Source organism: Pecten maximus, chromosome 5, assembly GCF_902652985.1.
Source record: "Pecten maximus chromosome 5, xPecMax1.1, whole genome shotgun sequence".
Classification (NCBI taxonomy): Eukaryota; Metazoa; Mollusca; class Bivalvia; order Pectinida; family Pectinidae; genus Pecten; species Pecten maximus.
The window spans coordinates 18,390,781-18,417,808 of record NC_047019.1 but is presented as its reverse complement, the minus strand read 5'-3'; the positions used below and the strand labels follow the sequence as shown (position 1 = coordinate 18,417,808).

The 27,028-nt window shown below is 37.3% G+C and overlaps 4 protein-coding genes across 5 annotated transcripts; 2 read left to right on the top strand and 2 right to left on the bottom strand.

Moving 5' to 3' along the window:
* On the top strand, positions 1 to 4,111 carry LOC117328343. The gene is made up of 2 exons (XM_033885870.1): positions 1 to 315; positions 3,129 to 4,111. The coding sequence occupies exons 1-2, from the start codon at positions 54 to 56 to the stop codon at positions 4,109 to 4,111; spliced, it is 1,245 nt and encodes a 414-aa protein (XP_033741761.1). The 5' UTR covers positions 1 to 53.
* A 6,415-nt stretch (positions 4,112 to 10,526) lies between these two features.
* Positions 10,527 to 14,179, bottom strand: LOC117328342. Its single transcript, XM_033885869.1, has 3 exons — positions 12,193 to 14,179; positions 11,421 to 11,524; positions 10,527 to 10,967 (listed from the first exon to the last, which is right to left on the bottom strand). The coding sequence occupies exons 1-3, from the start codon at positions 14,177 to 14,179 to the stop codon at positions 10,965 to 10,967; spliced, it is 2,094 nt and encodes a 697-aa protein (XP_033741760.1). The 3' UTR covers positions 10,527 to 10,964.
* A 2,438-nt stretch (positions 14,180 to 16,617) lies between these two features.
* LOC117328341 lies at positions 16,618 to 18,564 on the bottom strand. Its single transcript, XM_033885867.1, has one exon. It carries the CDS (start codon positions 18,562 to 18,564, stop codon positions 16,618 to 16,620), a length of 1,947 nt encoding a protein of 648 aa, XP_033741758.1.
* Positions 18,565 to 19,635: 1,071 nt separating this feature from the next.
* On the top strand, positions 19,636 to 25,896 carry LOC117327393. 2 transcript variants are annotated; one of them, XM_033884345.1, is made up of 3 exons: positions 19,636 to 19,885; positions 24,124 to 24,472; positions 25,510 to 25,896. In XM_033884345.1, exons 1-3 carry the CDS (start codon positions 19,795 to 19,797, stop codon positions 25,544 to 25,546), a joined length of 477 nt encoding a protein of 158 aa, XP_033740236.1. In that variant the 5' UTR covers positions 19,636 to 19,794; the 3' UTR covers positions 25,547 to 25,896. The 2 variants fall into 2 exon arrangements, with proteins under 2 accessions (XP_033740236.1, XP_033740237.1); XM_033884346.1 differs by having other exon boundaries at positions 19,637 to 19,885; positions 24,124 to 24,518.
* The last annotated feature ends 1,132 nt before the right edge of the window (positions 25,897 to 27,028 follow it).

The window sequence follows — 27,028 nt, the reverse complement described above, 5'->3', positions numbered from 1 at the left end:
TGTCTATAAACATTGCAAATCAAGAGGACCTATTTTTCGCTTCGTGTGCAGGAATGGCTGAAGGGGGTAAATCTGTCACGCCCCGGGCTAATCGCAGTCTAGAGAACGTTTGCATCGAGTCTCCTTTGGTTAGTGATGTGGACAAGCGCCTTGAGGAGGCAGACCGGGAGATCGCGCTGTTAGAGAAAAAACTGGAGTCGGCCAGATTGAACAGTGCATTAAAGGACAGAAGGAAGAAGCGGGATGATCTTCAGAGGCAGTTAGATGACATCCAGCAGGATCAGCCTCAATCAGCAGCGACTGGCCTTGGTTCAGGTATGCCTAACGACATAGACTTGATTAAACTGAGAAAAATGGACCAGCTGGTCAGCAGATCGAGCAAGAAGATGTCCAGGGTGTTGCCGGAATTTTCCGGTAGTGATACTGACTCTGACACTCTATCAGTCGCCTCATCGGCTTCCTACAATAGCTTTAAACGAGCACGTAAGGGTGAAAAACTCAGATCTGGTTTGAAAGCTAAAGCTGGAGACGTCGTGAAATTCCCTCAAGCTTATCCCCACCACTTTCTTCAATACGAATATGTAAGTAAGAATCCCCAGTTTCAAGATCTCACCTTTAAATTATTTGTGGCGGGAGAGCTTGAGATAATTTCCAAGACGAGCTCTGCTTCAGAGAAGGAAGGAAGGACAGTATTCCTTCAGAAAATTGTGTATTATAGCAATATTTATGAATGGAAAGCCTTGCTTGCATGGTATGCGGCATGGCTTCGCAAGATAGAGTTGGGTGAGAGATCATGGTCAGATGATCCCTCAAGTATTGAAGTCCCAATTTTGGCGAAACATGTGTTGATGCAAAAAAATGAGAAACCCAGAAATAGTGGTCCGATTCAGTCGGACTCTGGGAGAGTTTGGTTTTGTGTAATGTTTCAGAAAAATCGTTGTAGCGAAAGAGGGGATCATGATGGCGACATACGGGGTGTCAAAAGGCATTTGCTACATATCTGTGCCACATGTTGGAAAAAAGATGGGGTAAAAAGACAACATCCTGAATCAGCAGAGACATGTCCAAATGCCTTGTGACTAACCGTCCCGTCTGTAGGTATTGAGATAGATCCAGACACCTCAATTATAGAACCCGAGTATGTGCCTTTTTAATTTGGAGGTAATTTGTTTGTATCGGGTGGCCAAGATATTGATTATAGACATATACCTATAGACGCTGTAGATGATATAGTTTCTGAGGTACCCGAAGAAACTGTTAGAAATTTACAGGTTCAATCCTGCTTTAATTTTAATACCCAAAGGACCCCTGTTAAGTCAAATTTTAACATCAGATATATGAAAGACAGGTTAGAGTTGTACTCGGATCTAGAGGTTTTAAAATTTTTAGAGTTTGGTTTTCCCATAGGGTTAGACAACCACCTCTTAATTCATCGCCAGGAGGCTACTTCAGAGGTAAGTTCTTCTATCAAGTACAGAAATCACAAAGGAGCTACAGACTTTCCTCAGGAAATAAGTGAGTATTTACGTATTGAGTTGGCAAATGAGTCGGTGTTAGGTCCATTTGAGGAAAATCCGTTTTCCTTACCCATGGTGATTTCCCCCTTAAACTCAGTTCCAAAGAGGGATTCTGAGGAAAGACGCATAATTTTGGATTTGAGCTTTCCGGACTCTAAGTCAGTAAATAGTTGTATCCCCAAGACTTCATATTTAGGGGACCCCATCTCATTGTCATACCCCAGGGTAGATGACCTGGTAGAGATTATCAAGGAGAAAGGGAGGGGTTGTTGTCTTTTCAAGAGAGACCTTAGGAAGGCTTACAGACAAATTCCCATCGACCCGGGAGATATTCGTTTTTTAGGTTTCTCTTGGGAAGGTAAGATGTATTTTGATCGGGTCTTATCTATGGGTTTGCGTTCGGCAGCGTACATTTGTCAAAGAGTCACAAGTCTGATTTCGTTCTTAATGCTGCAGGACGGTTTTCTGGTCCTCAATTATCTAGATGATTTTGCAGGGGCTGAGTGCCCGGACATGGCAGATTTGGCTTTCTGGAGACTTGGTTCCCTTCTCTCTGATTGTGGCTTTATCGAATCGGAGAAGAAGGCAGAGCCTCCTGCCACTCGTATGGTTTTTTTGGGTGTCTTGTTTGACACAGTCAGGATGGTCTTAGAGGTCCCTGATTTTAGGTTGCAGGAAATAGGAATCTTAACCTGCGAATGGTTGAAAAAGGAAAGGGCTTCCTTAAAGGAGATTCAATCCCTGCTGGGAAAATTACAGTTTGTCGCTGCCTGTGTTCGTCCAGGTCGACTTTTTGTTAGCCGTATATTGAACTGGCTCCGGTCGATTGGTCAGGACAGTTATCGTTCCTGGAGTATTTCAGAAGAGGTGAGAAAGGACATATTGTGGTGGCACATTTTTCTGGCACAGTATAACGGTGTGTCCATTATGTTTCTGGAACAATGGTCCACTCCAGACACTGAGTTTGCCTCAGATGCTTGTCTCACAGGCGGGGGAGGCTACTTCATGGGTAGATACTTTCATACAGAGTTCCCAGACACCATCCTTCAACTGTCCCCATGTATAAACATCCTAGAGTTGTTAACAGTTATGGTGAGTATAAAACTCTGGGCCAGTGCCTTTAAAGGTAAGAGAATTGTCATACTATGTGACAACGAAGCCACGGTATCGGTCCTCAACTCAGGTAGGTCCAGAATTCAATTTATGCAGAGCTGTCTCAGAGAGATATGTTACTTTGCTGCTAGTTTTGAATTTGAGATCAGGGCGCAACACATCTCTGGAATTCAAAATCGACTACCAGACCATTTATCCAGGTGGCATTTAGATGTTATACACCAGCAGGAGTTCATCCGTTTGACCAAGGAAGTTGACCTGGTAGAGGAGGTAGTACCCTCTAGCATGTTCTCCTTCTCCCACTCTTGGTAGATTATCTATACATAGTAGTTGAGACAGGGTATATATATAGTGATGTATCCCTCTCTTGGTGGTTTACCTTTTTCTTCAGTTTTGTACATATGTTGACACTAAATACATAGCAGTGTATCTTTTCCTAGTTTATAAGGTAAATTTTAGCGATATCAGGCTTTTATGACTCTTGTTTCATCCTTCCAGACACTGCCTGGTCACAGCTTAGGAAAGATCTCAAGGTGTCCGCTAGAGCAGCCTTCGCTGAGGGTACTTATAGAAATTTCCGTACACAATGGAAAGCTTATTTTCTGTTTTGCGAAGCGTTCCGGAAACAGCCGTTGCCGGTAAGCACGGAGATTATATGCCTTTACGCTCAGTTTTTAAGTCGGACTTTCATCAGTGTCGATTCTATTCGCAACTATATAGCGGGAGTCAAAACTCTTCACATGTTGCTAAACTTAAAGTATGACATTAGACAATATGAACTGAACTTAGTTTTGAACGGTTTGTCGAGGTTGAACCCACATTGTCCCTCTCAAGCGAAACCTATCACCCCTCAGATTCTCGGTAAGATACATCAGCGACTAGATCATGATGATCCAGAGGACACCACTCTGTGGTGTATGTTTTTATTCAGTTTCTATCTCATGCTGCGGAAGTCTAATTTAATGCCTAATAGTAGTCACAAATTTGACCCTAGTAAACATCTTTTACGACAGGATATTTTAGTAGAGGATGGGGTCCTCTTGGTTGTCGTAAAGTGGTCTAAGACCAATCAATTCGGACATCGGATCGTGCGTTCCCCTCTGGTGGCCATTCTTGGGTCCCCACTTTGTCCTTTACATGCCTTTGTTCGCATGACTGATCTAAACCCTGCACGTCCCAGGGCCCCAGCCTTCCTTAAGACTACAGGAAAGAAAATTGTCCCCTTTTGTTACCCACAATTTCAGCAGAGGCTACGGGAACTTATTCATAGTGTAGGCCTAGATGCTGCCTCGTTCTCTTCGCATAGTTTTCGCAGGGGAGGGGCCACTTGGGCCTTTTCTTTGGGGATACCAGGGGAGTTAATTCAGGTGCAGGGGGATTGGGCCAGCGACGCCTACAAAACGTATATCAGTTTTTCCTTAGAGGATAGGCTTCAGGTTTGCAGAAACATGAGAGATGCAATTTTAGCATTGCATCATTAACCAAGTTATCAGCCTCCCGCAGTTTTTTCGGGCTTGGTGGCCGGAGGCTTGGCGGCCCCTCAAACTGCTTGTATTTGTGTTTAATATGTTTGCTTATTAACATGCTTATTCATAAGTATTATTAATTTGCTTAATTTGAGCTTTGTTTGATTTGAGCTATGTTTAATTTGAGCTATGTTTAATTTGAGCTATGTTTAATTTGAGTTTTGTTTAATTGAGCTTTGTTTAAATCGATCTTCATTTATTTGAGTTTGATCATGTAGATGCTTAAAGCTGTGTGTTCGATAACAAGCTTGCATGTAGTGCTAGAGGTGTATTTCCTTTTGGGGTTGCCTTGCTTATGCCATTTGCATACCAGAGACATTTAAGTAAAGTGGAGCATGGCACCCTAACTGGCTGACGCCTTCTAATGTGTTATACAATAAATTGTTACGGGCATACAGTTGTTATGTTGTAAATATCGTTGACCAGGCAGGGGAGAGAATTGTAAAATTTTAATGTAAAATGGCTAATTGTTTTCCCGTTTGCCTGGGCCTGTGAGGGGTGTGTCCCTGTGGGTCCAATGATTGGTCGGTGAAGTAAGCTGGTACTCACGGCCTCCGTCCAATCCCCGATTTACCCAGGGTCCCCTAGGTCCCGGTTTAGGTTTGAATCACAGAAGTTTTATTCATTCGAGATACTTTGGCTTGCGTGTCAACTTTGTTTTCCCTCCCTCCCTCCCTGGTCATAGATAGGACCCCATGCGGCCCCTCAAACTGCTTGTATTTGTGTTTAATATGTTTGCTTATTAACATGCTTATTCATAAGTATTATTAATTTGCTTAATTTGAGCTTTGTTTGATTTGAGCTATGTTTAATTTGAGCTATGTTTAATTTGAGTTTTGTTTAATTGAGCTTTGTTTAAATCGATCTTCATTTATTTGAGTTTGATCATGTAGATGCTTAAAGCTGTGTGTTCGATAACAAGCTTGCATGTAGTGCTAGAGGTGTATTTCCTTTTGGGGTTGCCTTGCTTATGCCATTTGCATACCAGAGACATTTAAGTAAAGTGGAGCATGGCACCCTAACTGGCTGACGCCTTCTAATGTGTTATACAATAAATTGTTACGGGCATACAGTTGTTATGTTGTAAATATCGTTGACCAGGCAGGGGAGAGAATTTGCTAAAATACAACGGAAGGTAACACTGATTTTGTTCATTGCTATCGTATAAAGTAAAACGAACAGTTATTGCGAAAATAGCAGCATTTGCGTCACCTACATGTAGTTGGGCTACTCCAACAATGTTAGAGGTTTTACATGGCGAGATACTTTTGACAGGCGCCGTGTAACCTCTAACTGCCCATAGCTGATTTTCCCGATGCTGACGATGAAATTTTCAAAGTTCATATATTGAAAAAATATAGCGTGTCAACTTACATTTAAATGATCCACAGGGTCCAATATATATTTCTTTCCATAATCGAATGATTAAATGAGAATAATTTCGTAAAAAAACACAAATTATGAAGTTTTCTTCTTCCGAAGCGGAGCAGAGCTCAAGCAGACAATACTGTCGGTAGTGATAGTAGAAATACCACGTGATTTGCCGGTTAATACAAAAATGGATTACAACCTCTGTCCTACAAGCGGAATACAACAAAGTCCGTATCATTTCGTTCCGTTTGAAATAACGACACCTATTTTGTATCAACCATTAGGCAGCCATTATTAAAAACGACTAGAAAAGTGCTACAACGACATGGGCATGTATTTTGTGTGTTATACACCGTATTATACTATATATTTGTGTCTGTGACATACATATGGGATAAATATTGCATACATGATACGTAGACATCGTTGTAATGACCTGTCAACCTCTTAAGAGTTTTTTTCAAGCATATTTAGTTCCGCCCGGATTTCGGGCGGAAACTGCATCAAAGAATTAGTGCTTCGGAAATAAGAGGTCGCAGTCGGCAAAATAATATCCGATAGAAAAAGAGCCGACCAGCGGCCTCTTATGTTATAGGAGTAGTAGTTGGGCTAGACCTACTTTCGATTTACAGCTTACAGATATGGTCGTATAAATAATTCATCTTCTCAACCATAGTCGATCTAATTACTTATTTGTACTTCTCATGTACAGTGCATCTTTATTTAAAATTGACTGGTCTGCAGGTCTGATATGACTACCCTCATGATCAGCCGACCACAGGGTCACGTTACTATCGTATCCCTTAGTAAACACTTCATAACAAATTACTATGTCTGTATCTACGGCAGATTCGTCTATATTACTACAATTTTCTACCTACTTGCAGAGACGTGTATATGGGACGTTGTGTCTCCATTGACTTAATACTTCTGTTTACCCACAGGGACTTGAAAATTAGTTACAGTCTACATGTATGACCTTTGACATCCGAGTATGAAAGAGTACTTAAGGCATTGTGCAGCAACCAAATAAGAGGCCATATGGGCCTGTATGAATCACCTTCTTCTCTGGACCTCTTTTTGATACTGAGAAAAAAAGGGTTTAAACATTTAAACAGTTTTGACGGCTGTGACCGTGCATTTTGTATCACTTCATCAGCATAATACAGGCCCAAATACCAGGTATCTTGGCCTCAAGGTTATTCAGTTGAAGATTTTCAAGTTTTTTTGCCAGCCTGGCGCCAGTGGTCTTTAATGAAGGTAAAGGTCCTTCCTTTATTAGGGGGGGAGCCATATGACTCGAGCTCATACAATTCATTGTAACCTGTCCATGTACTCTATGACTCATAACCTGTCACAGGTTTACTGGATATGAGTTACAGGGTAAACAGAACATGTATCAAGTGTGTCACAGGTTATAAGTCATAGGTAAACAGACATGTAACAGGAGAAAGAGAAAACTAAGTAGCGAGACCAGGGTTCGAACCCAGGACCCTCCCAATTCTAGACGGACACTCTACCATTGCATGAGCTACCTGGTCGCCGATGATCAACCCAGTCCAGTTCCGCAACATTCCTCTCTCCTTTTATCAAATCTTCACCCCCAAAGACAACAGGTTCGGATATCCCGTTGCTTTAGCATCCTCTCAAATGATTTGCAAGCTCGCTAAATATGTAACAGGAGAAAGATGGTAGCCAGACAGGGGTTCGAACACGAGACCCTGCAAACTCTACACGTATGTACACTTTACCACTGAGCTACCTGGTCGCTGGTGCACTAATACATGTTTGATGAGTCTGCGGTATGTTCGTGTTTGTCTCCTTTGGTATACACTTGTATATTACCGGTAATGTGGAAAACTTTTAAATTTTTTATGATTGTTCCAGCACTGGCAACCTGTCTTTCCCTTGGTTGTCATTTAGATTAAGAAGATATTTATCAATTTAATCACTTTCATTTGATCATATAAAAACTGAATATTTCCCCAAATATTAAGTGTAATCGCTTTACACATACCTTGTATTACTGATCAGGATTGATGTTTAAACGGGAATGGACTACACATTCTTATCAAATATCTGCATTACCTAAAACACTGAATTTTTTGGGAAAAAAAGCATGCAAGATTTTTTTTGAGAGTCAGTCAGGTTAGTAGAGAAAGTTTGACTGTATTTGACATATTAGCCTAAGTCATGAAAATGTAAAATTAAAAAAATTGGTTATTGAAGATCAGAGAAATGTCAACAACAAATTTAAAAAGAATGGAATTGGGTTTTTCTCCGTCAGTTCTGATGGCCTGTGTAAACACGTTATGAAGATATAAAGTTCATTTTACACAATTACCTGCTTCGATTGTCTATCTTTTAAAATTAAGTTCATCTGTGTATAGTTTCTTTTGTTTTTGTTATTTTTTTTTTTGTGGGGTTTTGTTTTATAAATCCTTGCAACAACTTTTTAAGTCGTGTAGAATATGATTCTTGACAACTTGACAACAGTAAGAATTTAGCATTCAAAATCCATTGCGCTCCACACCATATTGTTTATTGACAGTGACATTTTCACAATTATTACATTACTTAATTAGAATACTGTGTTATATATTTCTTGAATCCACTCGAATATAGAAATATTTCCTTCATTTTCCAAATCTGTAATTGAAATAATTGTAGAATATACATGTATGTGTTTGCAGTAATAAGAAAATATTTTTTATTAATATTAACATATTTGGTGTATCAATCCAAAAATACTTGTTGACATATACTGCATTACTTTTGGTCGGATTTCAATACACAGAATGTAAGATTTTATTAATCAATAGATCTGGCAACCTCACCTTCTAACAGGTCAAAGACCTTTGATATGAGACTAATTAATGAGTATTCTGAGTTTCCTCTTGCCCCACCACCGGAAGTTAGACATTGACAAGCTCTCATACAGTTGTTGACTTGAGTTTAGGAACACATTCTCAAATGACAGATGATCATATGCTAAATTAAGGGTGGGATTTTCACTAACTTGAAGAGTTGTGCCCCTTTGTTTTCTTTCCTATACATCTTATTCTAGCAGATTGAGATTCATATTTGTTTCCAATTGTTCTACACCTCATTATATACATCTGATGATATTTGAAAGTGGGTGAAAAATGGAATAGGTTTATTGTATTGAGTCGCATTGACTTCATTTCTCCAATTCATCCAGTTCAAGAAATCTGGAAAATCCATTTTAGTTTCCATGTAGGTAACATTTTATTGTTATGGTTGTTTTACTTTCTGTTGTTGGGGCAGAGGGCATATTCATATAAATCAGATATATAACTCCTATATAACATGGTTTACACTTGGTTATTTGTATACTTAAAATTAGTTTCCTTTCTTTTGATATTATCTCTGTGGTTATAACTTCTAGTCTCTCACATGAGTCTTTACACTTCCTTCTAGTAAATATCTTCAAAAGTTTCTTCTTATTTCTTTCTGTTTCCAGTTTCCTTTTGGTTAAAAAAATGTCATATTTAGTGGATTTTGAGAATTGGTTGATTTTCAAAATTTGCATTTGTTTTGCAATACATATACATCAATTTTTTGCATGCCTCTGTAACATATATATATATAGAAATGTGCTGCTTCTTCCTTTTTAACAATAATTTCAATAAAAATCTTTAGTTTGGTTAAAACTTCCTATAATGTTGTTGAACATTTTGAATTGGTGGATCTGTCAGATCAGCACATATTCAGCACAGTAGTCCAAGATAACATTCCGGTTTATATGTTTTTCTTCTGTATGGCTAACTTTGGCTGGTCTGATTGTTGTTTAAGAATCTTGAGGCACTATGCTGGCTCCCAAGGAGGAGGGGTGGGACACAAAAGGACAGTTCAACAATTTAATAGCACATGCATTCTGTAGTGATGGTCCCAAATCTTGAATGCTACCAGGTTTGTTTTAAGGAAGGACCTTTACCTTCATTAAAGACCACTGGCGCCAGGCTGGCAAAAAAACTTGAAAATCTTCAACTGAATAACCTTGAGGCCAAGATACCTGGTATTTGGGCCTGTATTATGCTGATGAAGTGATACAAAATGCACGGTCACAGCCGTCAAAACTGTTTAAATGTTTAAACCCTTTTTTTCTCAGTATCAAAAAGAGGTCCAGAGAAGAAGGTGATTCATACAGGCCCATATGGCCTCTTATTTGGTTGCTGCACAATGCCTTAAGTACTCTTTCATACTCGGATGTCAAAGGTCAATGTCACTATTTCTGTCAAATGAAAACCAGTTGCTTGGAATACGACATGTAGCTTAAGATTTGAAAGACAAATGTTAAAGATAATGTATCTATAGATAGAAAAATACTGCACATATCAATGAAAGACCATACTTTCCCTACATGAAAAAAGTATTAGAACCCAATGCTACTGGTCACACAATACTTCTTTTATATATTCTTTACATGGATGGATAACGGCAGCATTTTAAATACTTTAATATATAAATACTTATTATCGGTTATATTTTAGCTTGTTATATAATATAATAATAATATGGATAAATAGAGGTTACACAACGAGTGGTTGTTGGATATGGAATTTATTTCACACGAGTAAGTTATTTTTTTAAAGTTAGAAAAGACACGAGCTTTAGCGAGTGTTTTTTGCAACTTTTAAAAAATAACTTACGAGTGTGAAATAAATTCCATATCCAACAATTTCGAGTCGTGTGACCTGTTTCTACCACAATAATATCGGCTTGAATCAAAGGAAAACGTGGCCAAACATAATTTCGCGTGTGCAAATAGTGTACCGGTGACGTCCGGGACTCGGTGATGTGACGTCATTAGATTATTGATGACGTCAATAACAATTGCAGCTTGGGTCAAAGTTCACTGTGTTAGCCAATCAAAATGCGTACAGAGTTTATACCACGTGTGGTATAAACAGATTGTTAATCAACAGCTGTAATGATTAACTGATGGTCTGAGAGTTGAATAACACAGGGTATTGTGGTAGAATTGATATTATTTGTCGACCAATTCCTTCTTCTCTAAGTTAACTCGTAACACGATTGTGACATAATAGACTAATTACAGCCTATCGTGTGCCATCATAACACGATTGTGACATAATAGACTAATTACAGTCTATTTTGTGCCATCATAACACGATTGTGATATAATCGACTAATTTCTATTCTTAGTCAGCACATGTTTCAGAGATTATCTGAATTGTTTTGTTTAAAGATGATTAACATCTGAGCGACAGCCAGGGTCAAGTAGGGACATGACAGCATTGACCGACATGATGCTACATGTATACATTGTATCAGCTTGAGGGACATAAAGGCAGTATCTTTGGTGATGATGATGTATGGTTTAACTTATTCAGGACTGAGTGTCTCATTATCCAACATCCGCGCGTATAGTTGAGTACTGATCCTTACAGTATCACTACAAAAGAAAACAAATTGAATCATTTTCGAAATTGTTATTATTGCACTGAAGTTATTTTTGCCGTTATGATATAAGTAACATATAAATATGTAACTCTAAGTAAATTATAAAACATGATAACATATCATCATATATTTTGTACAGAACTACATATTTTTCTCTGTAATAGTTATCTCCCTTCGCTTGTCAAAGCAAGTTGATTATGGTGATAAGTATCCCCTACCATTGTATGTACAATATGTACCGTAGATCAATAAGCTTTAGCATTGGTAATAGAGCAGTTATAGATTGATATAATCAGTCTTTGTCTATATATTACTCAATAACATATATGGAACATTTACCACCTGAAGGTAAAGCGTCAGTTGATACAGAAAACGATATCAGTACCGCGTATCACACTACAGGTTAATAGACCATAAGGGTTTTGGTGATGAAACGAGAACTTACGTTGGTTCGTCCGACCTTGGTTGTATTCACATTGGCAGCATCAGGACCCGAAACGTCCTCGTCTCTTGATCTTTTGCGGTCTCTGTCCTGGAAAGGCTCCCCAGCTAAATAGAAAACAAGACAGTTTAATTCAATACGCAATGCATCTAGATATTTTCCCCAAATAACAATATGCTTCGTTTCAATTGAAATTTCTGAATCGGTGAGCAACTTCGAGAGCAAGAACAAAAGATACGGGAATATTAACACAGAACTTTAAAACCTGTCTGGAAACTATTAAATTGCCATTACACTAATAAAACATATCGCAGTGTTTAAGTTTAGACTATTTATAAAATACTCTGGCATATCACGCGTCGTCTTTAGTTAGAAGAAACGTGTACATTTTAAACCCTTGTCTACGTACAGTTGAAACCTTCAGATTATTGGTTTAGAACACGCTTATTTCTGAATGAGTCGGTTTTTGTGTCGATATTTAAGTACAGATCTGCAATGTAAGGGGTTGGTACCTGGTATTAACTTTGACGGTATATCATTTTTGATTAATGTATATACATGTAGTATTACTAAAAACAAAAATAATACTAATTAAACGTTGTCCCTACCCTATATACAAAAGTGACATTAGAATTGTAAAAAAAAATATTTTTTATTTTTTCAAATCTATCCTCTCACCAGTACATGTCCTTGTTAGTAATTATAGCGACTTACACTACTTTCACACTGTGACTATATATAATTACGCCATGAAAAATATCTTGTTAGTTGTTACCTGTAAATGAATGTTCCATGTATTTGCTCGCTTCCTGAGACCTTCCAACGAGATTTAGGCACTCCCCTGTTATGCGGTATATCGGGGTATCCAATGTCAATCGGATTTTTTCGGAATGCTTTTCAACAAATGCTATCAAATCGTCGGCTACTTCTGATGCTCTGATGAGATTTCCGGATGCAATAAAGCAATGTAGTGTGACCACATGGGTATAAAACAAAGGGTTGATATACACAATGTTTTTGGCTTTCTCCATGACGCCCTGAACAGCTCTCGGGTAATATTGTATCAACATTGGAAGACAAACGACGTCCAAAGCTATGAATCGCTTTAGCGTTTCATGAAAAGTACTTGTTTTTGAACGATACATTTCATCATAATCTTCATCTTTTGGATCTTTGTCTCTGTTGTGGAATGTGTAATGAATGATTGTCTTGTCGTAGCCGCTGATGACATCATCAGCAATGTCATATGCTTCTTTAATTCTTCCCTGGTTCAAATGGAGTGTAGCTAGCATCAGTCGACCACAGCAGAAAGTAAATTCGGCTTGTTCTGTAAGAGATAGTTGGAGATCATCTTTCTCATATTCCGTGTCCGTACCTGACGATAAATGAATTTGAAATACATGTATCTTATGAATTGTTTCGATTTCCTTTAGCAAGATCAAACACGTGTGCTTTGAAATATCTTGGTCTATAGCATGTTCCAGTTTTTCACTGATATGTTTCAGACGCCTAGAAAATCTGTCTGAATCCAATGTAGAAAGAAGACACAGTATGATATGACGAGCAAAGCACAATCCGCTAAATCCAACATGGTGAACGTATATGTCGTTTTCAGCGATGTCTCCCGTTCTTATTTGTATTATTTCTGTCCACTTTGTGGGAGCAAGATTTTCAAAGTTCCTAAGTTCTGAAAGAAGTAGGTCTAGATCGGAAGTCGATCTCGTGTCCATCATATTGTTCGAAGGAATGAAATAGTTTTTTACTTCCTTTCTTTCTACACAAGTGATTGTCCTCTTCAGCAGCTCTTCCAGACACTGGACCAGATTTTCTGGTTGCCATATTTCAGCTGGAGATTCCTCTACCATCCAAAGCATCGTTGTTTTGATGAAGTATGACGGGAAAACATCTGGAAACTTTTTACTAATCTTCGTATGAAAGAAAATCTTCATAATGTCAATGCAAGCATATTGAGTACTATTGAATGACCATATCAGCTCTCGCTCTACCTTGTTGAAAGATATTCTCCATTCTAATTGTTGCTTGGGTGCCTTTGCATGCCCTATGGGGACCAAATTGCATCCCATTAAAGCTACTTTTGCGATAGTATCCTGATCAGGCCAGTTATGCTGGCGATATCTTGTGTGCCATTCGTTGGCGGTTTCGGGCCAGTCACATTTCAAGGAGAAGAGTGTGTCTATGTTGAAAATCTGTTCCATCCCTCCATACTGGAATGTTATTGCAGGCCCATGAGCTTCAAACTGTTTAATCATACCCTGGGGAGGGAAAATCCTGCCTTTTGCTAATTGCTTCTTCCAATATTCTGACACCTTTATGCTGGATATAAATTTGGTGTCATCCAGACAAAGGGACACTACATCAACCTTAGTTTCAGACTGGTTTCGGGTGATATCAAACAATTTAACTTTTGTATAACCAGGATGAGCACCAGTCGTATCCATCACAACTATTGCGTCGTAATCAGGGTTCGCTTTAGTCGATGGCAATGAATCACTCAGATGTTTACTATCACGCTGTAGATTCCTTGCTTGCTCTGTGTCCGTAGTTGCCCTAATTGTCGGTGATTCATATATGATATCGGAGTCAGACTTCAATCCTTGAATAAACTCGGCTCTGCTACCAGATACAAACATTGGTATTCTGGCTATGGCCTGTATAGTATAGTTTACCAGTTTATACCGTAGAATCATCTTTGATACTCTGTCCTTGAATACGTGAACGACTTTCGAACAAAGATCTTCCATGTTGATTGTTAGTTGAAGAATTCTGGTCTCCGCCTAAATGTTGGCACGAATCCAAGTATTAGAGGACACTTAAATTTTGTATTCCGATGTGAAATGTAGTCCAATGATCGCATAGCTAAATTTCTTCGGTACTCTAATGGAGGTTAGGGTTGTGAGTGTGTGTGTGCAGGGGTGGGGGTATTATACGCTATCAATGCTGTTTTATAGATTGTCTACATTTTTACACACACTTGTATATACATATACGGTTCGATTGTTAGATATTACTACGCCATATATTTTATGAAGAGGGGGATTGGTTGGTTATATGATACGTTAAGAATGCTGTCTCAATTTGCCTTCCCAGTGCTATTTGATTTGGGGTTTTTAACTTGAACCCTGACATCGGGATGTCATTTAAAGTTTTCCTGACAACTCAGCATGTGTTTATTGGTAACAAACTGAGGAAGTCCTTCATCTGTTTTTTTTTAGAATTACATTACCAATAACTACTACTTATTTTTTTCAATTGTAACATTTTAATGGTGATTATGATGTCCTGGAAGAGGAATAACTTGACAAACAGGAAACAGCAAGATCAAAATAACACTAACGGCTTACACAAGGTTGTATATTTATTGTGTACCTTATACCTCAAATTACTATTTAAAGCGACTATATCTTTAAATGCATAGTCGTAAAGCGGTGAATAATTCATGTTACTTCGGAGATACTTATACAGTATCTCCTGTAGTTACTACTCGAGGCTAACTTTAATTGACGTATGTTAATAGGGAATGAGTAAAGTTCAAGGTCATGCTATCAGTTGAAAAATCTCAAAGTTAGTTATTCTTATCAGATACTTTAAAAGAATACTCTCTAATGATATGACAGATGCATGTTTCATGAACATATATATATACATTTGTAGTATTCAAAATGACGCAAATATGGTTCCGCCATTCAAAATTCAAAATTACCAAAAAATAACACTTAAAATGTTTCTGTTCCTTTATCCCAACATTTACTTTTTTTATTTATTTTACAACAACCGCAAAACAAGTTATATTAACTTATATCACTCACGCCTGGTGATCAACTTTTGAACTGTTAAAGATATGTTGATGTTAGTTGATGTACGCCTTTATCACCCACATATCATGTATAGAGCTGCCAATGGCCCATTGCGACAAATGACTTCGAATGCGGAGACACACATTGTAGATGTATCGGTTCTTCTGGTTCTTCTAATCATTTCTAGTTGATGCTGTTCTATTTGAATAGTTAAATGTATTTTGATGAAACCCGAATCATTTATGCATCACCCTTAGGTGTTGTGCAGTGTAAAATTTACAAACAACCCAACATGTATCTGGTTAAACAATTAGTATCCTCATACATCAGAACTTATCTTTATAGTTATTCTCGTACATCAGAACTTATCTTTATAGTTATTCTCATACATCAGAACTTATCTTTATAGTTATTCTCATACATCAGAACTTATCTTTATAGTTATTCTCATACATCAGAACTTATCTTTATAGTTATTCTCATACATCAGAACTTATCTTTATAGCTATTCTCATACATCAGAACTTATCTTTATAGTGATTTGATATATTGACTATTCATACTTCATTGAAAACTAGGTGGTTTTGTTGATTTTTAACCTTTTATTTGTTATTTTGTCTTTTTCAATTTCAAAAGGGCTCTAAAATACTAGTGTCATTTAAAGGATCTTGAAGAGAATTCCGGCTATTTTTGTCTCCTTTATACTACTATTCTAACTTTGCTGTGAGTTTTGTATTCCGGCTATTTTAGTCTCCTTTGAACCATCATTCTAACTTTGGTGCGAGGTAATGATTCCAGTGAGATCAATACCTTTCTACATATCTTAAATAATTCAATAATCGGGAGATTTTTATATACACTGCGACACTGATTTTAGACAGACATTTTCCGGTAATGTTTAATTATAAAGAAAAAAGATACAAGTTATTGAAAATGAACAAATAGTTTATTACAATATGATGATATGATGTAATGACACTAATACAAATCAGTACATTAAACCATCCATATAAATTGTTGTTATATGGATATCTTCTTTTAGGGAAATATGCTTGTGGAATTGTAATACAGTACTGATCATACAACGAATTGTGGTTCGAGTAAAGACAATAGATAACCGATATCTGTTTTAGACAAAAACTGCTTTATTTAAGGCTATTATCCCAGCTGTTCAAGCTGATTTTAAACCATTAATTTCGGGCAAAAATAATTATATCAGTGTCATATACTTGCGTTAAAAAATCTGTATTTACCAGCAGTGTATATTTATAACAAATTAAAAACTTTAATGTCGTGATTTCATTATTTTATGTAAATTCAATAAGTATATGAGTTATCACAATAACTACAATAACTGCAAAACAAACGTTTCCCCTCGTATAGTGTTATACCATCGCAACACATGCGGACGCTAATTGCATGACTGTAATACTCTGATCAGTTTTGGCAAACGCCATGAGTTGTTTGGCTACCTCGGAGGAAGCCGCATCGCACCCCTCTGCCTTATACGAATGGAACTTGATCAAGTTACAGTAAAATAGTGGACTAACAAACAGAACAGTGCCAGTTTTCTCTAGAACGGTTTGGATCGATTCCGGATACAGCGACTTTAAAATAGGCAAGAAAATCGCGTCAAAAGATATAAACTTTCGGAGTGTTTCTTCCAAACTTGGCCTTGGGAACATCATATCATAATTGGAGTCTTTTGGTTTTTTGTCCCGGTTATGGAATGTGTAATGAACAATACTGTCGTTATAACTTGACAAAAGTTCTTCCACAACCTCCCTCGCCTCGGTATATCGCCCCTGATATAAATACCATGTGGCCAATTCAGAGCATCCGGAACTAAAATACATCTTTCTCTGCCTCTTCAACCAAACAGTCAATTTGTCATTCGCTTCCATTTGCATATCTTGAGATGATGATTCCCCCCTTTCGTCCATCAAGGAATCGTTGTATGGTCTGCCTTTCTTACTAAACTGTTCATGAAATCTTTGAATGGTGTCGACTTCCACTTGAAAAATTGCCCATATATCAACCGATAATTTTTGTTCAATAGCAAAAGCAATGCTCTGGTTAATGTGTTTGAGACACATGACGAATTCCGCATTGTTTGTGGTCGAAAGCAGGTTAATTATGTAATGCCGCACAGTAGACAAAGCGTTTATTTGTACGTGGTAAAAGTATATGTCATTTTCATCTTTTTCATCAATTCTTGCTTTCATTATAGGCTTCCATTTTTCGTGTCCTATCTTTTGAAATTTTGTCAGCTCTACCAGCAGTGCAGCAAGTCCGTCGGAGGGCTTTGTATCCATCATATTGTTCGATGGAATAAAATAATTCCTTAGTTCTTTTCTCTCGACGCAAATCGTTATACGGTGGAGTAATTCTTCTAGGCAACTGCAGAGGTTTTCTGGTTTCCACAAACTTGAATTGGATTCCTCGATCATCCAAAACATGACGGTTTTTATGAAGTATGACGGAAACAAATCGGGAAAGTTTGGACTAATTTTCACATGAAAGAATATTTTCATGAAATCTACGCATGCAAACTGTGTGCCACTGAATGACCATACCAGCTCTCGTTCGGGTTTGTTAAAGGAAATTCGCCATTCCATGTCTCTTTGGTGAGATAACGCATGACCTACTGGAACAAGATGACATCCTATGGATTTGATTTGATTTCTAAGTTTCTCGCTTGGCCAGTCATGGTTTCTCTGTCTTGTAAACCATTCCCTTGCTTGTTCAGGCCAATTGCACGGGATAGTAAACACCGAATCAATGTCCGTGTCGAGTCGATTCTCCATACCAGTGTACTTGAAGGTAATACATGGACCATGTTGATATAGGCCTGTTTTCATTCCGTGTGAAGGAAACAGATCCCGTCTTGCGAGTCGCTCTTTCCAGAATGCTGACACGAGACTATTAGACAGATACCTGTCTACACATAAAGACGAGACGTCCACCTCTTCGTAATTTTGATCCCGTCGAATGTCGAACAGTTTTATCTTTGTGTACCCATCGTGTGTCCCGTCCGAGTCGAACATCACCACAGCATCATACCCATCCTGTGAGGTAGCCATCTCTCTTGTCTGTTCGAGGTTTTGTACAACTTTCACTGTCTGACACTCGTACATTATATCCGTGTCCGAATTTAGACCGTGGATACACTCAGCCTGACTTCCCAGATACGTCATAGGTACACACCCAATACACTGCATGGTATAATCCCTCAGCTTGACTCGAGGGATCATTTTCATTACCTTTTCCATAAAAATCGACACTGATTTGATACATAGCGTTCTCAATTCCTCGTTGACATCGTCCGCCATGTTTAGTATACAAGGGATATGACTCACACCTGTGTTTTATAAACGTGCAAATACACATATACAATGTGTTTTGCATGGCTTCCTGTGTAAACATTTAAGAAGAGACTTGCTCAAGTCTGTTTAATCAATTATAATCGTTTGTTTGTTTATATTTAAATATCAGCACAATGGGAATGTCGGAACTGAATTAAGAATCGGAATCATGTTTGAAATTGCTTAATTAATATAATCCTCATTATAAACCTGTGGTAGTTAAATACCGGTTTATATGTAGCGAATATATACCGTGATATACCATGGTAGTTATACCAGACAGGTAGCCATTGTAGTCGACCGAGAGGTAACTAGTGTAAATATGCGGCGTACATTTGGGTATAGTATTTGTGTTATACATGTACACATGTTGGGCAGATTTAGTTCTAAATAACTGAATTAGTGAAAGAGACAAAGTGTATAACTGTGTCACTAATGCTGTATTGTGAATTGCTAAATTTTATTTCTAAATGTACATATATTTCATTCATCTCTTATCTGTACTTTTCAACGGTGTACCGGCAACTGTTTTATATCACAGTATTACATAACAATCAATAGTACATATGGAATTGTTCTGATGAACATGTCCACAAATGAAGTCCGCTAGCTCAGGTAATCCCCATTGTTGAGGCTCCATCTCATACCTACTTGTATTGAAAATTGTATAAAAGACGGTATACTGTATATAGGGTCTAGTGTTTTAATTGCGTATTTATTGTGTAAATAATTTCTTCTACATGTTGTACACTTTATGTATTTAAATCAGAGCCCCGCGATGTTTTTACATCTCGATATTTTGTAATTGAAAATATACTATTTATAAATAAATAAACAGGTACATGTACATGTTTTCCTTTATCATTCATTTTCTCTCTCCTTTCCTTTTTTTTTTTTTTTTTTTTACAAATCAGACCAATTAATTAATATCTGTATCATTGCTATGAGTTATATTCACGGATGCTGTATGATCACATGACCTGGAGCAGGCCCTGTGACAGTGTGTTTATTATAGATAACATACGTCCGCTGCGTACCAGCATGTCCAGATAGTATAGGGGCGTAATACTGCATTTGTCATTGTTTCATGAAGTTGACAGTAATTACCTTCTATAAATAACACCTGTTGAAGTTTGGATTTAGTATTGAATCTCAAAAACGTTGATCGGAGTATTGTACTATCACCAAGACGACAAAATGAGAATGGATTGCCGACTTTCGTTTGCAGTTGTTTTCTTAAATATCATTGTATCTCCAGTTTTGTCCGCATCTACTACGTCCAGTAACGGTGAGTGTGTAGTTTCAGAATTTTGAAAATAATTCCTACGGTGGATACATACCGGTTTATCCCCCCAATCCACCTTTTGCTAGAGTTTTCGTCACTGATATCTAGACATAGCTGGGCCGATAGCGTTAGGTTTGATTCATAGATATTCTTATTCAATATAAGTGACAAATTTCTATTAAAAAGGTCCAATAGTCCAAAGGGTCCTTTCAAAGAATATCGTTGTGCTCCGAAGGTCCAATTTTCCGGCAGTTGTTAATTATTATTTTTGAAATATTGCTGAAAAAGTGATTTTACAATTTTTTCATATCTTTCTGGTTAAATTCAGAAACGTTGCTTCTTTTAGGCTCAAATATCTCAAAAAATAGGTCGAGAACCGCTATTTTTCTTTCCAGACTTGAAATATCCGTACAAGACAGTAAAACTAGTTATGGAACATTTCATGAATTTTCCAAAAGAAGTATGGATCCTTATGTCGGAACTTTAGTCAGATAACTGTAACATCGTCTATATATATGATACCAACATAAGCCTGTCACATCTGCGATCTTATAGAAGTGCAAGTATATAGCAAGCCAGGTTGTTATTTATACATGGAACGGTGTTGATCTAATAAAGTCAAATTATATCAGTTATATTAAATATTGTATCTAAATCAATACTATAGTTTATATCATATATTGTATATATATCATTTACATGTACACGTGTAACTTAAATGTGGTATGGCAGCGATATGATGCTATTATTTAATTTACATGTAATGGTTCGGTCTATTATTTTATTGTTATACTGTATTACTATTATGTTCATTAAGAAATATAAGACAGTTTCGTAATATCAAATTTGCGAAGAATCGAATCCTAATGATTCGGCAGAAAACTGGCTATTAGTTGTTTTAACCCGTATAGAATTCTTCTTGATAGCGCCGATTTCTGGTCATTTGTCTAAGGCTGACTGTGTGACATAAACCTCCATCGTCACTACTGCGGAGAGAGGAAGCAATGTCAAATACAACTATATGGTGTAATTTTTAGACGCTGTTGAGCAACCATATGTAATTTGGCCCCTTTATCAAAAACCATGTTCTAAATCGTGCTTACATGTAAACGTCTAATGTTACACAGGCATTGAATGTAAGTTTGTCCGGGATAGGTGTGAACCTTGATCCTGCTTACGTTGACAGATAACACTGATAATCATATCAGAAGAGATGTCTCCGTCCTATGACTCACGGTACATCAATCTGTAACACAGGGGCCTGGCGATTTATTGAGATAATCACCATATAATCTGTAACACAGGGGCCTGGCGATTTGTTGAGATAATCACCATATAATCTGTAACACAGGGGCCTGGCGAGGAGGGGGTTAACATAGGTTTTTTAAAATGCTATAAAACAATTTTCCTCATCCGAAAAAGGGAGGATCCTGCTGACCATACATATAAAGTATAATGTAGCCGATCCTTGACTATACGTATAAGGTATAATGTAGCCGATCCCCTGACTATACGTATAAGGTATAATGTAGCCGATCCCCTGACCATACGTATAAGGTATAATGTAGCCGATCCCCTGACTATACGTATAAGGTATAATGTAGCCGATCCCCTGACCATACGTATAAGGTATAATGTAGCCGATCCCCTGACTATACGTATAAGGTATAATGTAGCCGATCCCCTGACCATACGTATAAGGTATAATGTAGCCGATCCCCTGACTATACGTATAAGGTATAATGTAGCCGATCCCCTGACCATACGTATAAGGTATAATGTAGCCGATCCCCTGACCATACGTATAAGGTATAATGTAGCCGATCCTTGACCATACGTATAAGGTATAATGTAGCCGATCCTTGACCATACATGTACGTATAAGGTATAATGTAGCCGATCCCCTGACCATACGTATAAGGTATAATGTAGTCGATCCCCTGACCATAATTATAAGGTATAATGTAGCCGATCCCCTGACCATACGTATAAAGTATAATGTAGCGGATCCCCTGACCATACGTATAAGGTATAATGTAGCCGATCCTTGACTATACGTATAAGGTATAATGTAGCCGATCCCCTGACTATACGTATAAGGTATAATGTAGCCGATCCCCTGACCATACGTATAAGGTATAATGTAGCCGATCCCCTGACCATACGTATAAGGTATAATGTAGCCGATCCCCTGACCATACGTATAAGGTATAATGTAGCCGATCCTTGACCATACGTATAAGGTATAATGTAGCCGATCCTTGACCATACATGTACGTATAAGGTATAATGTAGCCGATCCCCTGACCATACGTATAAGGTATAATGTAGTCGATCCCCTGACCATAATTATAAGGTATAATGTAGCCGATCCCCTGACCATACGTATAAAGTATAATGTAGCGGATCCCCTGACCATACGTATAAGGTATAATGTAGCCGATCCTTGACTATACGTATAAGGTATAATGTAGCCGATCCCCTGACTATACGTATAAGGTATAATGTAGCCGATCCCCTGACCATACGTATAAGGTATAATGTAGCCGATCCCCTGACCATACGTATAAGGTATAATGTAGCCGATCCTTGACCATACGTATAAGGTATAATGTAGCCGATCCTTGACCATACGTATAAGGTATAATGTAGCCGATCCCCTGACCATACGTATAAGGTATAATGTAGCCGATCCCCTGACCATACGTATAAGGTATAATGTAGCCGATCCTTGACCATACGTATAAGGTATAATGTAGCCGATCCTTGACCATACATGTACGTATAAGGTATAATGTAGCCGATCCCCTGACCATACGTATAAGGTATAATGTAGTCGATCCCCTGACCATAATTATAAGGTATAATGTAGCCGATCCCCTGACCATACGTATAAAGTATAATGTAGCCGATCCCCTGACCATACGTATAAAGTATAATGTAGCCGATCCTTGACCATAGGTATAAGGTATAATGTAGCCGATCCCCTGACCATACGTATAAGGTATAATGTAGCCGATCCCCTGACCATAGGTATAAGGTATGATGTAGCCGATCTTTGACCATACGTATAAGGTATAATGTAGCCGATCCTTGACCATACATGTACGTATAAGGTATAATGTAGCCGATCCCCTGACCATACGTATAAAGTATAATGTAGCCGATCCTTGACCATACGTATAAAGTATAATGTAGCCGATCCTTGACCATACCTATAAAGTATAATGTAGCCGATCCCCTGACTATACGTATAAAGTATAATGTAGCCGATCCCCTGACCATACATGTACGTATAAAGTATAATGTAGCCGATCCCCTGACCATACGTATAAGGTATAATGTAGCCGATCCCCTGACCATAGGTATAAGGTATAATGTAGCCGATCCTTGACTATACGTATAAAGTATTAGTTGTTTTTGGTGGTTCCATTTTGAAGAAATGAAATTCCTAATGCACCCTCAAATGTAATACATGTTTTAATGTAAGGAGATCGCTTCTCTTGATTTGTGACCTCGATTTTAAGCCAGTTCCCAATCAACTGAATATCCAACTTTTATAATATAAAATCTTTCCATTGTGGTTTGTACTGTGAAATAATTCCATTGTAGTTTGTACTGTGAAATCTTTTCTTTGTGGTTTGTACTGTAAATCTTTTCTTTGTGGTTTGTACTGTAAATCTTTCCATTGTGGTTTGTACTGTGAAATCTTTCCATTGTGGCTTGTACTGTGAAATCTTTCCATTGTGGTTTGTACTGTGAAATCTTTTCTTTGTGGTTTGTACTGTAAATCTTTTCTTTGTGGTTTGTACTGTGAAATCTGTCCATTGTGGTTTGTACTGTGAAATCTTTCCATTGTGGTTTGTACAATGAAATATTTCCTTTATGGTTTGTCAATAAATGGTTAGAACTCATGGTTTCTGCCACACCTTCATAATTACAAGTTCTATTTTAGAACGACATGGATTTCTTTAAAACAAAACCCGTAGCAAAATAGAATAAAACATTGTTAAAGGTAATAAGGGAAACGCGTGGTTATGATTGATTAGAAACAGTACAACTTCTACAAAAGATCTTATGCATTCATGTTTTTGGTCAAAGAAACAAAAATGGCGAAGGCAGACAATTTGGACTATGTCTCTTAATAGGGCTTCAAGCTCGATCTTGAAATCTCTGAACAGAATGGTGTATGTTATATATGAGTTGTTATATTCATAAATATTTTCTTTCTTTATCTACAGAAAATGTAACGAGTATTACCACTGAGAGTTCGACACTAGTTCCTATAAGTAACGAAACATCCACACTTCCGCCCAATGACAACGTCACCACTGCAACACTTCCGGTACACAACAGTACGATACCCATGACAATAGAACCTTCTGACAACTACACCGGATCTACGGTAATCCCCCAGGAAACGACGTCATCGAAGCCTATACCAATACAAACGACAGTACCACTTCCGAAGACAACCAGTGCGGCTTCCTCGGGATTCGATGGAGGATCGTTCGCCGGCGGCATTGCTCTCGGAGCTGTTCTCGCACTGATATTGCTTGGAGTGTTATACTACTGTCGTCGGCGCACAGGGTACAGCAATTTGTCATCATAGATAATAAACTTTCTCGATACACAGGTACTTAAAATGATAGACTCGTCCCTTCGAAAGAATTATTTGTAATCAGGAAATAATCATTTTTATCGAGGGGAGAATATGGTGGCTGATTTGTGCGATTTTCGTTATCAAACTTTTCGCCTAATGTTTTCGCATGGAAAGATCGTTTCTTTATAACGTGATTTTCTAATTTTGTTCTCGCGATAGACTTTTTACTTGCGATATTACTATGATATGTGCAATATATGATGTTCATTTTTTTCTATGATTCAAATGCATAATTTATCTATTCTCTCAGTTAAAATTAGCTTAACCTCTTGTATTTATTTTGTTGAGATATCATAACAACATATTTATACTCAAATCACAGGAATTTGACACGAATTCCCTACTGCTCACGATCCATATAAACATGTATACATGGACCGTTGGTTGGAAATTGGTGTCAAAACCCTGTGTTGTCGTCCTTGTGCTTGACGAAATGTATTTTGTAATTTGCTTATAGCAGATGCGTCGTTGGTATTAACCGCGAGACAAAGCTAAAACTAGACTATATCTGTGTGCACCATCGATGTAGCCATTAATGCCAGATCCTAGATTCGTATCTTCGCGTGTTATTCTCAAGATGGTTCTAAAGAGGATATTACAGGAGGAAAAATACAAATGACATGTGCAAATAACTTCCATGTTTATCACGTGTAAAGAGCTGAAGAACTTATATATATTAAGGCTGTAATTTCCCTTACGCAGTAAGATCCCTAGCTGTTGTATTATACTGAAGTTTTTGTTGGAATGTACATTAGTAATCTACATTTCTATCTTTGATGAACTTAATTTAGTCAATGAAAGTCACTCATATATTCACCTTTTTTTTGTTTTGTGTTTTGTTTTTGTCAATTTTCATAACCCATGATATGGAACTCTTCATTGGATACGATAAAACGAATCAATTAACGTTTACCCTTAACAATCAGTTCTTATACTGACACATATTCCTTATTCTTCTTCGCAGATCGGGCAACTTGCGAACACATTCGGTGGAGTATTGAAAAGGTTCGAGGTATTTATCAAGGTGTTTTCAAAAAAAATCCGATAAGTGTCATTCTGCTGTGTGTTTAAGAAGACGTAGAAGGTGCACAGCGCTATCTCAATATGACAGTTTTCTGTATAATATTCCAAAGACAGTTGGCTCAGTGTAACTACAAAAAAAAACCGAACTAACACAAATATAAATCTTAACTACGTACTGTGAGTAGAGCGATTGTGAGACACACAGAAGTGTAGGAAGCATACTTCACATGTAAATATTTATATTTCCACTAAATTCAGACTCAATGAACCTACCACAGTTAACTCGAGTCATTTTTCAATGAACTATATCAAGTCCGACATTTGTCGAGCTTGGACTATATTTTTTTTAATTCCTTTTCAAAAGTGATCATATTTATATGAAATAAATTCCTTTAAAACTAATCTTTGTTTTAATTCGCTATTAAGTTTGTTCACGAAAGAAATCCTGAAAGTATTAACCATATGTAGACGAAGAGTGATGACGTACATTTCGGTAAGTTCTGTGGTAGACTTGCACAAGTCCCTATTTGCCAAAGACAAAATATTGTACAAAATATCAAAAAAATATAAATATAAGGATTGAATAAAGTTATATTGAGGTGTATGGGGGTATAAACCTCAATAGGTCTTGAGACAAATTTATTATGAACTGCTTTGCAGTTCATAAAATTTGTCTCAAGACCTATTGAGGTTTATACCCCCATACACCTCAACATAACATTATTCAATCCTTAAGTGATTCATAATTCTGGATGTGACATCATTTTATTTTCATCATGCCTTTTTTTTATCCAAAGTTGTATGCTGTTGTCGGTGCTGATTTAGTTAAACTTGATTAAAACTTTGATTTTGAGCTCGTTCATTTGTCTTCCTTAGTGTTTAATGTTTGTTTTGTATTATGGTAAAGCCAAAGGTGTGAATCAAGCTATATATTGTGAAGTTGTGTTAATAAATACTTTTGTACAACAAATAGCGATTATCTTTATTCCTGTTTGAGGAGGGCGAATAGAGACGAGAGACAGATCTAGAGTTTCTCGAAAGTACACCTTTCAAAGTAATTTTCAGTTAAATCGACCTATACTGGTTAGAGTTTCATCGATTTCATGTTTCCATGCGTTATCGCTCAACGTCAATTTGCTCGAATAAAAAAGTGTATGATGTATCTTTAAATCGTCACAAACGATTCTCTTATTGCGCTTTATGGAACTATATACGTGTACATACAATGTACATATGTAACTGTTTCACGTTCATTGGTCATTTACAATGTATATAAGGGTAAATTGATAGACTATAATATGTTAAATGATTACAAGAATGTCAGTTAAAATCTGCATTTCTTTCTTTCTTTTTGTGTGTGTTGTTTTATTTTTTTTCCAATAAATTCAGACGTACTTTTTGTCTTGATTGACACATTACATTTATTTATTATTCTTTTACTTGTATGTGTACAGTAATAA

Coding starts and splice junctions, on each gene's coding strand:
- LOC117328343 (XM_033885870.1), top strand. CDS start 54: ATGGCTGAAGGGGGTAAATCTGTCACGCCCCGGGCTAATCGCAGTCTA. Junction 316..3,128: donor AGCGACTGGCCTTGGTTCAG/GTATGCCTAACG, acceptor TCATCCTTCCAG/ACACTGCCTGGTCACAGCTT.
- LOC117328342 (XM_033885869.1), bottom strand. CDS start 14,179: ATGGAAGATCTTTGTTCGAAAGTCGTTCACGTATTCAAGGACAGAGTA. Junction 11,525..12,192: donor CATGGAACATTCATTTACAG/GTAACAACTAAC, acceptor TTTTCTATTTAG/CTGGGGAGCCTTTCCAGGAC.
- LOC117328341 (XM_033885867.1), bottom strand. CDS start 18,564: ATGGCGGACGATGTCAACGAGGAATTGAGAACGCTATGTATCAAATCA.
- LOC117327393 (XM_033884345.1), top strand. CDS start 19,795: ATGAGAATGGATTGCCGACTTTCGTTTGCAGTTGTTTTCTTAAATATC. Junction 19,886..24,123: donor ATCTACTACGTCCAGTAACG/GTGAGTGTGTAG, acceptor CTTTATCTACAG/AAAATGTAACGAGTATTACC. Junction 24,473..25,509: donor TACTGTCGTCGGCGCACAGG/GTACAGCAATTT, acceptor TCTTCTTCGCAG/ATCGGGCAACTTGCGAACAC.